The following is a 13,392-nucleotide window of genomic DNA, read 5'->3' as shown; positions in this document are numbered from 1 at the left end:
TTTTCAAACTAAACAGATGAGCTTAGAGAACTAACAGCTCAGCATCATGGTCTGTAGCCAGGAGCCTCCCACTCAGCTGTCAGAAGCATCCTGCCGACTCTTCACAATATTTTTTAATGTGCTATTTTAACAAACAGGACAATGAAACTTATTTAGATTTCTCTAAGCTGCCATGTTCAGTGAAGTTACTAAGTTTTACTTACTGTACAATGTGCTCAGATGTCCTCCTTAAAAGATGCTATATTCTTCCACAACATCTTAAGGATGGCAGCTACTCGGGAGGACAAGGAGGGAGGATCACTTGAGCCCAGGGATTCAAATCCAACCTGGGCAGCATAGTGAGGCCCACATCTCTAAAATAACAAAATAACCCATCCCCCCAAAAGATAATTTAAAAAAAAGCTGTTGTGTTTAAATTGATAATCAACTTGCATTTCTATAAGAAGAGTTTTAGTTTAATAACTAGGAAGAGGCTACTGTGCCTCTAAAAAGACACAAAACAAAACAATAGTACACACACACACACAAAACCAAAAACTACACAAGCCCTTTATAAAGTGAAAAATTCAGTCATTTATCCTCATGGATTTTGTCTAGAAATGTCTCAAAACAAAAGGGTGTTTTCTTATAATGCCTTTGAGAGGCACTAGACTACGGCCGTGATCGCAAACTAAGAAATTCTGATGAACAGAGCTGGTCTTTTCCTTTTGAGGGTTTCATTATATACTGTTGTTCATTTAGAAAGATATACTTTTAAAATACCTGATGGGCAATGAGGGGACTTTTTTTATATTTTAGAAGTTACAGAGTTAAATTGTCACTAAATGTTGATGGCTAATTCAGATAGTGGACATGGCAGTCCCAGTGGCTCGACATCCTTTGTGGGGAGATGGATCTCTGAGCCATAAATGACATTTTGTGTGTCTGCTTCACAGAAGTGGCGCCCAGGGTGTTGACTTGCTTCTTCCTTAAAACTAGGTGGATTTTTGTGATCAATTTACCAGTTTTTAAGTCTGTTTTTTTACCTGAGAGGGAAATGTGAAAGCTGTTACCATTTTAAAAAAGCAGTATAGCCCAATGTATGATTCATTAAAAAAGGAGAAAGATAGCATTTTCATTGTTTGTGCCTCAAGGAGTTCTCAAACACTGCTTCAAAGACAATCAATAGTAGCTGAAACATTCTACTTGGCTTTCAGTGAACCTGGGTAACATGAAAATTTACTGAACTCTATTTATCTGGTCAGACTCCTTTAGAATGTGACACAGGTTTCCTGCTAAGAAAGCAAACAGTGAAGTCAGACAGGATTAGGAACTCTGAACCCGGTCAGTCCTGGAGAGAGGATCTGACACCAGGCTTCTGCCATACCCTGCAGTGCACTAAGCAGGTCTTACCTCTGGGGCTTCTGTGATTCGCCAGATGGTGGGTCCCTCATGCAACCTCATCTCCAGGAGTTTCTTGCCTCCCCACTTCATGTCCTGTGCTCCTGTCAGGGCCATTTGCTTTCTGAATTTTGGCACTGGCTATTTGTCAGGCACTTTGCTAAGCACTTGATATACATTATCTTGGGTCTTCTTATAACAACCTTGGGTGGTAATGCTATTATTATTGTTTTCTCCTCATAACACATCTAGTAAGTAAGGGCTCTGACATTTAACCTTGGACCAGCCTCTCTACACTGAAGCCCATGACCCTTTCCCATCCTGCTTCCTGTTTTCATAACTGTGTATTTCTTCAGCCTATCACTATTGAATCTTCTCAGTTTGTCTCTTTTTGTTTCATTCTTTTTTTTTTTTTTGAGTCGGAGTCTCACTCTGTCGCCCAGACTGGAGTGCAGTGGCCGCTCCCGGCCACCTCAGCCTCGACCTGCTGGGCTCCAGCGATCCTTCCGCCTCAGTCTTCCAAGTAGCTGGAACTACAGGTGTGCGCTACTATGCCCGGCTGATTTTTTGATTTATTGTAGAGATGAGGTCTCGCTGCCCAGGCGGGTCTCAAACTCGTGGGCTCAGGCAATCCACTCACCTCAGCCTCCTAAAGGCGCGGGATTACAGGCTGAGCCAACAGGCCCGGCCTTGTTTCATTCTTTAGACCCATTTTTTTCCCCCTCATTTTTACCATCTTGCTGAACTGACCTTTATTTTCTTTTCCTTTGGTGTCTACTTTTAATAAAGTAATCTCATGAAATTTGTCCCATAGTATTTCAGTAACCTTACCTCTTAGGAAATTATTGACTGGAAAAAAAACAAAAATAAATTTAAAAGCATATCTTTTCAACTATGGGAGTAACCTTTTCCTCTAATTTGTAAAATATACTTAACAATTTTGTGTCATAAATTTTGGAGGAAAGTTGCATAGGAGCTTGATTTATAGTGTTGTATATACTATTGATGTTCAATACACATAATTATAAACTTAAAAATTCACTAAGAAAATATTCAAGAATATTGTCTTTAAAGTTCAGAACAAGAGTTATACTACATGTCTAAAACTTATACTGTATTAGTTAATAGGCTACTTTTCTCCTATGTAACTTTTTATATTTTGCTTAATAAAAAGAATCTGAAGGCATAGCCATGTGAAAAGAGAAAAATGGGATAGTAGTTTCAGAAAGTATATTTTAATATTTTATTAATGCAATTGTTTTCTAGTCTTGAAGATATAGAAAGTATGTCTAAAAAGGGTTTTGTTTCTATTGTGAATATAGACTCAATGATACAGCCTTAGTTATCTAGCAAAGCATACTTAAAGCATACTTTTTGTTTTGAAGGAAAACCAAGTTGTTTGATGTATCCTCTAACCTGTATAAGTTTATTGCTCGGAAGATAGGACTATGAAGGAGTATTACCAAGAGATCCCATCTTGGGATCCATTCTTGTTTATTTTGTGTATAGTCTATGTGCATGTATACAAATGAGTAAAGCACATTCTGGAGAGATACACACGCAGCTGTAACAGTGATTGCATCCAAGGAATATAATTAGGATTGGGGCTTGTTGAGAACAAGGAAGCCCTCTTTCTTCCCTTTACTTCATGTATTTCTGTGTTCGCATTTTTTTCAACAAGCATAAGTACATTGCCAAAAAAAAAAAAAAAAAATCAATGAAAACAGCATTACTTATAATAAATCTTGTTCATATCCCAGTTCCACAGCCTCCTAGATTAGAACCTCAGGAACCAAATTCTGCCACTAGCACGACGATTGCTGTTTATTGGAGCATGAACAAGGAAGATGTCATTGACTCATTTCAGGTTTACTGCATGGAAGAGCCACAAGATGACCAAGAAGTAAATGGTAGGATTGCTGACATAAATACAAATGCATGTGTATATTCATGCACCTTAATATTTAAGTTTTTAAACATATATATATATATATATATATTACAACTCTTTCCACAAAGCATTTATAGTCACTCACAAAACAAAAACAAAAACTTAGCAACCATAAAGTGAAATAATAACATAGGAACAAAATCTGGAAGTCAAGATCAAGAAAAACAAAAATGTGTGAATATCATCATAGTTAACATGAATATTTTAATTGAGATTCATATTTGGCTTTGAGCTCTCAGAATAACAGGTGCAATTAAGTGGGTCTCATTTTCAGAAAGGAGGTAACATACCTGAGTTTCAAGGAAACGAAGTTTTTATTAGTACTGAAGTCTAAAAGGCAAGTGCCATGTGTCCCACTTTATGGAGGAGAAATCAGCTGTGTAAGGACAGTCTGTCATTGTGGTTTGAACGCACATGAAGCATTGGATGTCATGGTTGGAAGCTTCTCAGGTCTACCTTTGATAAAAGCCACAAACTGTAAAGTTTCTGCACTGTTCACACTGCTCAAGGCAGGGGCCTAGGTGCATTACTGTCTTCTAGTGTTCCAAGTTAATGTGTGGCTAGAAGTGAAAGTGCTTAGTAGGGTGGATGGATGGTGTGTCTCAAGCGAAGCCAGCAGTTGGAGGGAGTCTGAGCTGGCAGTGCTGTCGTCCTGTGTTGCTTGTTGATGACGGACCTGCATGCTTTAGAATCCAGATGAGCACATGGTAGGACAGGGGTCCCATTGCAGAGCTCAGGAGCACCATTTGCAATCAGGAGCACATGATAATGCATCTTACTATTACTATTAAGTCTTTTGAAATGTCTTGTGATAATTCAGAAAAAAGTTATAAAACATAACTGTAGGCATAGTGTAAGGTTGGTTAAGACTCCCATTTTATTGAGGACTTATTTCTATACTATAGTAAAAACACACCTTATTTTGTTATGATCCCCATTTACAAATGAGTAAACTGATGTGAGGCGAAGTGATTTGCTCAAGGCCACATGACTTGTACATGCCAGGGATAGGATTCAAATGCAGATCTTTCAGACTTCAAAGCTTATGTTTTTATTTGCTTGTCTCTGTTCACTTTGTTACACACTTCATCTCCATCTATATCTAGCTGTTTCATGAAATGCCATGGCTCGCCATTATTTCTCTTCACAAGTAGTTATTGCCTGGAGTACTTTTTAAATGTGCTTCTCCTCCACTCCCCCCAACTCCACATCAAACTCTTCCCTGTCATGTGTCTCACGGATTCTGTGCCTTAAAATGTACTGATGACAGTTAGCAAATCTGATGATTTACTCTGTGTAACAAGGTTGCCAGTAGCATATATTTTGTGCACTGGTAAAGGGAATGCCAGGGTAATAGGATTTCACCTAAAGAAATGATTCCAGTGTCAAAGGCAGTCACAGTTTCTGGACTGTGGGAGACACATCTTTTCAGTCCTTATGACATTCCTTAAATTGAACTTTCTGTCCAGAAAGTCTAGCTCACTGGAAAAGAGAGAGGCAATTGAAGAGACCAGCTGAGTTGAAGAGCTCCTACATTTCTTTTAAAGAAGCTATTTGGGTTCTTAACTGGAGGAGTTTGAAGATGTGATATTCAAAAATAGTAAGGGAGAATAACTGAAATTACCATAGGCTAATTTTAAAAAGAAAACCATTCTCTTTAAAGGAGAGAAAGTTTCAGTGAGGATAATCAGATTGGCTCAAAGGGGCAGGAGTTCACAATGTTACTGAGTCATATTTACTATAAAAATATCTAAAGTAAAGTCATATACTACTTTTTTGAACAAAAAAAAATGAACAGGCTGGGTGTGGTGGCTCATGTCTGTAATCCCAACACTTTGGAAGGCTGAAGAGGAAGGATTGCCTGGGGCCAGGAGTTTGTGACCAGTCAGGGCAAGATAGCAAGACCCTACCTATTACTGTCAAAAATAAAAATAAAAAAAAATAGCTGGGCATGGTGGTATGCCCTTGTAGTCCAGGATACTTCAGAGGCTAAAGTAGGAATATCGCTTGAGGCCAGTAGTTGGAGGCTGCAGCCAACTATAATCATACCACTGCATTCCAGCCGGGATGACATAGCAAGACTCTGTGTCTTAAAAAAATACAAATAAAAGTAAAAAATTGAACAAAAATAAAAAAGTTCACTTGAACTTTGAACAAAGTAGCTTCTTAGTATAGCTTATGGTGTAGCAAAGCTATTTAAGTATTTCTGTAAATTGTAGAAATCTCTAGTTGAAAGAATTCTGGAATGAGAAGGAATTTGAAACTTGGAAAGTCATACTAAATACCAAAATAGTTTACTAATCTGTAAAGATGCTTTGTAAGTTTAGAAAACATGGGGTTGTCCTTGTTTAATGATATACTCTTCTGAATTATTGGCATTCGTTCTTAAGATTTTCTTGAGAATGTATTACTGAGATTTACGCTAACACAAACTCTATGCAATTTTAATATTTGTTGTTGAAATAAATTACTTTAATTGTGGTATATGAAGCTGAGAATCTTCCTAATATGCTATTATTTTCTGGTAAGTGTTCACAAGTAATACTATGTCATTCAAAATATCTCTTTTCAAAATGCTATTGTTTCCTTATGTATTCTGAAAAGCTAGTTATCGCATAGAGATTTCTGTAAGGTTATCAGTTTGAGTTTTCTGCTGGAAAAAAGAAATCATATGCTGCTTTTTTCAAATAACTATAATTTTCATTTAACTTGGATGGCACCTTAGAGTTTATGATTGTGTTTTTTACTAGAGTTGGTAGAAGAATACAGAGTGACAGTGAAAGAAACCTACTGCATTTTTGAAGATTTGGAGCCTGACCGATGCTATCAAGTGTGGGTGATGGCTGTGAACTTCACTGGATGTAGCCTGCCCAGTGAAAGGGCACTTTTTAGAACAGGTGAGGAGGTGCTAAGGGGTGTTAGGAAGCAACATGTATTCTTGATCAACCAATAAGCATTTATTAAGCACCTATCATGTGTTGGGTATTGTCCAAAGTGCCGGGTAAACAATGATGAATACAACTGGGATCCTGTTTTTGGAAAGCTCATAGTCAAGTGGGGGAGATAGAAAAGCAGAGGATAGAGAATGTGTGGTGAGGGCCATGGTCTAGGTATGCGCAGGTCATTCCATGAGCCTTCCTGAGGAAGGCTGACAAGACAACCTGGCAGGGCAGGGGAAGGAGATTCTCCTGGAGCTGATGCCTGCATGAAATGCTTTCTAGCAAGCATGCCCAACCTGCAGCTCACTGGCCACATGTGACCCAGGACAGCTAGCAATACGGTCCCACAAACATCTTTTAACATCATGTGTTTTTTAGCATTTATTTACTCTGTGACCTCATGTATAGTTCCATTTTTGAAGTTCATAACCATGCCTTATTCATGACATTGCTTTTTGGCAGCATATGCATTTGTGAGCAGCTGTTTTCAGTTATGCACAAAATTTGAACAAAAATTTCTAAGCACCTTGAGAACTCACTAAGAATTGTGACCACTTCCATCAAACCAGACATTTGCAGATTGGTTTTATAAAACAAGGCCAAATTTCCCACTAGTTTTATATTCTAGTTTTATATGTTCTCACTTTTCTAAACTTCATAATAAAAATATTTTTTAAAGTCTTATTATGTATGTATACTATATTATATAATTTTTGTGTGGTCTAAGACAATTCCTCTTTACTCGATATGGCTCAGGGAAGCCAAAAAGTTGGATACCCCTGCTTTAGAAGATCAGCAAGAAGTGCTGTGCTAAATAAAGGAGCAGGTTACACTTGAAGGAGACGCATGAGCAGAGGCATGGAGGGAAGAAACAGTATGGCACATAGGGCACTGTGGGAAGTGTGGGATTGCTTCCTAAAGTTAAAACCAAAGCACACAAGGCTGGCATCTGAGGCCGTGTGTGCCAGGGGAGGGGCTCAGGCCGCAGTACATGGTTACCAGGTGGCCCAGAGGTTTCAGCAATTGTTTCCAACGGGAGTGCATTCTCATGATAAAATCTCCTCACAGGGCTGAGCAGGAGACTCAACCAAGGCTGCATGGCCTTTAAGACAACCGAAACAGCCTCAGGGAAAAACAGCTAATCGCCTACCCCCTTCATCTTCTCCTCTTGCCCTTTAAAACATGTCTTTATGGAGCACCTGCTGATGATAAGAACATGGCTACCTTTTGTGAAGAGGGAGGGGGCAAGAATTTTTATCTTATTTGCTTATAGATGTTTGAAGGAACTCTTATGGGACTTATAGGAAGCTGATGTTAGAGGCTGTTTCGAAATGGGTGAGAACTGTGCAATTTGGAAAGCAGAAGATGTCACTCTATACATTTTGATACCTTTTGGGTTTTCAACTCAGAATAAACTTTCTGATAAAAAATTAAAAGCAAAATCATGCCCAAGCATTCCTCCTGGATAGCTGGAGAGCAGAGCTAGCACTGCCCCACGGTTGTCTTGTTTCTGTCCCTACAGCACCCTCGACACCTGTAATCCATGCTGAGGACTGCACCGTGTGTTGGAACACAGCTACCATCCGCTGGCAGCCTGCCACTCTGGAGGCCACGGAGACCTACACTCTGGAGTACTGCAGACAGCACTCTCCTGAGGGTGAGGGCCTCAGGTAAGGGGCCCTCTCTGCAGGGGACGGGGGTGTCTAGAGCCCCAGGATGAGCTCAGAGCCCTAAACTCAGCTTACTAAGGGACAAAAACATCCAAAATCCTGCTGAGCTAGGTAAGCTGCTGACCTGATTTGCAGCCCCATCACTCCTCATCAATGAACTCCACGCTTGTGATAAAAAGATGCTGCCACACAGAATAATCACTCCTTTGGAAGAAAAATGTATGCGAATTTTAATGATAGAACATTCTTTGGGGTATATTTAACTTCAGTCATTAGACAGGATTTATGCATATTTTATGCACTTTTTACTAGTGGTATCAGAATCGGCACCACTTGACTCAGGAAACTAATAACAAGCTTGTGTATGATGTAAATCTGAACATCTTCATGATGCATTGATAGCATAAAGGAACAAATTAATTGTATGTGATCACAGATATACCTGCCTCCCCAAAAAGCATGTCGAATCTGAAAGATTCTTCTAGGAAAAAAGACATAGGAAGATCTCTCAGGAAAATTATGAAGCTAACATTTTTCAAAAAAGGACTGTGCCCCCAGTAGGCATTTGGTAAATGTTGGCTTATCTACTGAGGTGGTCTTTTCTTAACCTCCCATCTTCTAGCTATAGAGCAACTTCATGTACCATGATGAAAATTCAGATTCAGTGTAATGTCATGATTATGTTCATCGCGGCCTCAACTTCCTAGGCTCAGTGGTTCTGCAGCCTCAGTCTCCTGAATAGCTGGGACTGCAGGTGTGGGCCACCATGCCTGAAAAATTTTTTCATTTTTTTTGTAGAGACAAGGTCTTGCTATGTTGCCAAGGCTGATCTTGAACTCCTGGGGTCAAACAATCCTCTGGCTTCAACCTCCCAAAGTGCTGGAATTACAGGCTTGAGCCATCATGTCTGGCCTAGATTAGTATTTATATTCATATTTTATAGAGAGATTTTTAGTTTTTCTTTTTAGCCAAATTGACTGAGGTAAATAAACTATTTTGTTAGGATATGGGTGTTAGGAATAATGGCATGAAATTAGCTTTTTAATAAAGTATATTGATTATGTTCATGGTCAAGAACTGTTTATGTGAGGTTTCATATGACTGAACAATAATTATAGTTTCTTTCAAGTTGAAGACAAGTGTCACAAAATAATGATCAGGGGATGAATTAATATCAGGCAGGGTGCATTTGGGTGGGATGTTGGCAGAAGTACAAAAAACAACATCTCTGTTAACATGCCAATTGCTGGAAGCCAGGCTTCAGGAATTAGCAGATAGCAGAGAGGTGAACCCTCTGACCAGGACAGAGAGAGAGAGAGAGAGAGAGAGAGAGAGAGAGAGAGAGAGAGAGAGATAATGAGAGAAAGAGAGAAACTGACTTTTATCAGGCATCTACTTTGTCAGTCCCTGTCCCAAGTGCTTCAGGTGTTACCTCATTTAATCCTCACGAGAACTCTAACAGAAAACAGACACTTTAAGAGGTTACTCAGCCAGTTAGTGGCAATCAGGATTCAGACCTCATTTTGTCAGATTTCAAAGTCCCAGCTGCTAACCCTGTCTTATGTCACTCAGGGGAGTCCTGGGCCTTACCTGCAAAACCCCTTGGTGCTATGAGACCTCTGTATCAGGTTTGCCCTGCCCCGGAGTGCTCTCTCCCACCGTTGCTGCCATCAGTGAGGAAGCCCCGCTCAACCCCGCTCGCTCTGAGGCAAGACCAGCCTGGAGGGGAGGGCCCTGAAGGGCCTCATTCCTCTTGCTGCCTCAGCCCCTTGCTGGCGTTTACATACATCACATCAGCACAGTTGGATACTTACATCAGCAGAAATCTGAAGCCCTGAGACCTCATCGCCCTCTCTCTGAGGGACTGTGATGCCACCTCATGCAGAAGGCTGCAGGGGAAGAGTGGGGGATGGCGCACTTTCAGGGAGCTTTCTTCTCTCCGTTAATTAGCTCTGCAGTCCTGTGGGGTGGGTGGTGATCTTTGTCATGCGGGACTCAGAGAGGGCAAATAGTCTGGCCAGGGCAGGAAGTCCAGTAAGAGTTTGGGGGTCAGGATTAAAACCCAGGCTTGTCTTATTTTTTTCACTCTTTTAAAAACTGTTGTCATTAACAGGCTGTGCTGACGTACCTCACAGCCTGACACCTGGGACTCACTGAGTATCCTTAGTCTCTTTTGTCGCATGAAGAACATAGATATGAAGAGAGAATGCACTGCCATTCATATCCCCTTTGATTAATGTTTTTCTTTTTCCCGATCATCCTGGAGCCCCATTTGTAGGGGGGAAAAGAAAGGACCCATTTCATTAAGACCAAAGTTGTGCTTATTAAAACATAAGACTTTTCATTATTCTATTTGAGACTTTGCCAATGAATTCATTTGAATTTTCTTGTTGCAGGAGAGTATATGAGGGGCTGGCTTAGCAGAATTTTATAGGAGTTACAGAACAACACAAGGGGTTCTTTGTTACTGAGTGGATGTAGTCCAGCAAGTTAGGAAGCGAAGGGAAATTCCACATCAGAGCCCTGTCAATAGTTTGAAGCTGTGTTGGAAATGGAGCTGTTTTCCAGCTAGGTGCTAAAAGAGCCTTCAGTGCCAGGAGAGCCAATGGTCTGTCCAGTCCTCAGCCCAGGGCTGAATCTCCAGCCTCTGGATCTCTGCTGAGTCTGGCAATAGATAATTTTTGGAAGCAAGTGCAGAATTTTCTTGACCATAAATTACTACCCTGTTCATTTGCTAAGTCTATTGCTGACACACCACGTCAGAGCCACCTTCATCCATACAAGCCTCGATGTCTTACTCTCTAGGTTGGTATCAAGAGAGACTGTGAAATAATTCATCCCAAGAGGCCCAGAGCTGCAAAGTTCATATATATCTTTTTGATTCTCCAATGTAAGAGTTTGGGAGAGAAGAAAATTCTACTCTTTGGGAATGGCCATGTGTTGTATCTTCTGACCATCTGGTTCTCACAACCAACTTTAAAACATTCCTTACAAGGTCTGATGTTTCAAAATGCTATAAAATATCAACTATTTAACTACAGTCTATATAGATCAGTCTCTAAGATGGCAGCCATGGAGAACCAGTCTGACTGCAGAATTGGTAAATATAGAACCTTAAAACTTGATCATTTCTGGTCAGCCAGTGCAAACACTCTCTCCTTTTTCCTCGATGTCTTCGAACTATATTCTTCACTTTCGTTTTCTGCACAGCAATGGGTATGTAAAGTTACTTTGCCTCTTGGAAAGAACAGCAAGCCAAGAGTTGTCTGATCTTATACCCTTGTTTTTCCACGATGGGATCATTATTATGTAAAGTTGTAGCCTCAGTGCCTGGGACAGCGCCCGCCATATTGTAGCTACTCAACCAAAATGTGTTACCTGAATGGGTAAATACAGATCAGCATCAAACACGTAGTACTGACTAATTATAAAAGATAGGCCAGCTTCGAAAATAATCTTTTATTCAAAATAGGGAAAAAAAATTATGCCAACAAAGTAAAGAGGAATAGGTGACTGACTTAATTTTAGTGCTTGGGTACTTAATCAGGAGACAGGACTAGTCTAATCTGTGGACTGGAAACCCTCTCATGGGTCACTCATAGGCAAGAGCCTTTATAATCTTGCTTATTCATTGGTTATATAACCCTTATACAGGTTTTGGGTTTCACGCAAAAACCCTATACTACTAAACCAGATCCAATAATTGATCCGGAGGTCACTGAAAGGGAGTAAGGGACGTCAGTGATGACTTCCTTTGGATGTGGCTCAATTTGACTGAGCCCAGACCATAAACTGGGTGAAGATGGAGAACTTATCTGTGTTTCTTAATAAAGATTAGCCAATCTTCTTTCGTCCTTGCCTACTTCAAGACATCTAACTGGCTGGGATCTCAAAAGAGAGAGGGAGCAAGAACTAAGTGAGTTTACATCCCTTTTCCACCCCCAATTCCTGAAAAAACGGGCAGCCTCAAAAGCTCTGGTCTAGTGTTGAAAGAGAAGTTGAAGGGAAATGAAAAAAAGGGAGAAAGATGAGTAATATTAAATCACACACACGGAGACAGCATTGTCTGTCCTCTGGATTGGGCAGTCCAATGTGATTGCCAGAATGGAAGCACATCCATCTTCAGAACTGCGTTCCTTCTGCCTGTGTGATGGCCTCCAGTGATTCCAATTTAAGACCAAAGGTGCTGCTCAGACTCCCACGGTGGGTGTTTGAATGGATTGAGCCTGCTGCCCCCGCGCTCCATGACGCAGTGTCTGAAATAGCTGAGCAATCGCCTCCATCCTATAATCCTCCCAGAAAACACATTTGCATATTCTTGTGTGTGGGCATGAGGCTCAGGCCCAGCAGTGGGCCCCTGTGGGGATTGGGGTGGGCGGGAGTGACAATCCCGGCTTGTGTGCAGAGGGCTGAGGGAGCTCCTCCTCACCCTCTTCCTGTTTTTCTTTGAATGCTCTCCTCAGGTTGGGTGGGCTCAGAACACTTGCAAAAATGTTCCACTGCTCTGCTGTTTCCTCAGCTGTTCTGTGTCTCCTGTGTGGAGAGAAGTCAGCAGAAGTGTGGGTGGAGGAGGGAAAACTGAGAGAAATATAGTACAGGGACTAGCTGTGTGGTTGTGCAGAGAAGCCGTGTATTGAATGACAAATCTGTGAGACTCAATACACCACCAAGTCATTGGGGGGAAGCCTCCGACACCCTGGCCCCGGCCGAGGCTGTGGAGTGAGGGGTATTCCCAGAGAAGGTAGGCTTGGGTGCTGGGCCTGTGAGCCCGTATTCCTCCTGCTTCCAGCTTCAGGCCCACACCTGGTGGAGTAGGAACAGAATTGCCTGTCGTGGGCAGCGTCTCAACTGGGAACACCCGCTACTTGGGCTGCATAACAAGGAGAGAAAAGGGGGAGTTTCCTGGTGAACTTAGTGCCTGAGCAGGAACCAGGAATCCTAGCATTTTTTTTTTTTCTTATTTTAAAAAACGTTCTGACTGAGCTTTCAGATGGGTAGGTGATGACTGACCAGGGTCAACAGTGTCTGACTGGGCCTTCTGTTACTTCTGTGATGGCAGGGGTGGCCATGTCTGCTCATTCTTGCTTTATAGGGTGACAGGAGAGCCACTGATGTGATTGGCTGAAACATAGAGTAATTAAGAGCCACTCTCCAGTCTTTACGTGGTATTGTTTTCCTGATCCTGCTTGTAATGGCCCTCTGGAGAGAGTCTTTGAGGGACTAAGTTACATGAAGATGATTTCTTTTCCCCCCAGCATTTTGGCATCCGGTTTTTTCTAAACGAACTATTTCTTCCCAGGTGACTCTAATTTGACTTTGATCATTTAAACTTCCATATGCCTCTTGGTTGTATAGTAGAGCCTCAGTCACTTGAAACCCAGCCTGTTACTCCACTTCTAACATATATCTGTCAGTTTCCAAGACGACATCAGAAAGTGCAGGTTAGGAACCA

The 13,392-nt window shown here is 41.2% G+C and overlaps 1 protein-coding gene across 1 annotated transcript in view; it reads left to right on the top strand.

Moving 5' to 3' along the window:
- Positions 1-7,940, top strand: part of CMYA5 (cardiomyopathy associated 5) — a gene marked incomplete at its 3' end in the record, with an annotated part of 33,578 nt that extends 25,638 nt beyond the window's left edge. Inside the window, exons 7-9 of the mRNA XM_021713745.1 lie at positions 3,141-3,290; positions 6,082-6,228; positions 7,793-7,940. Coding sequence (XP_021569420.1) covers positions 3,141-3,290; positions 6,082-6,228; positions 7,793-7,940 — 445 coding nt within the window. The remainder of the gene's footprint in view (positions 1-3,140; positions 3,291-6,081; positions 6,229-7,792) is intronic.
- Positions 7,941-13,392: the final 5,452 nt, after the last annotated feature.

This window comes from Carlito syrichta, unplaced genomic scaffold (genome assembly GCF_000164805.1).
Source record: "Carlito syrichta isolate Samal-C Ts95f unplaced genomic scaffold, Tarsius_syrichta-2.0.1 Scaffold304710, whole genome shotgun sequence".
NCBI classification, from domain to species: domain Eukaryota; kingdom Metazoa; phylum Chordata; class Mammalia; order Primates; family Tarsiidae; genus Carlito; species Carlito syrichta.
This window is presented reverse-complemented; position numbering and strand designations above follow the sequence as displayed.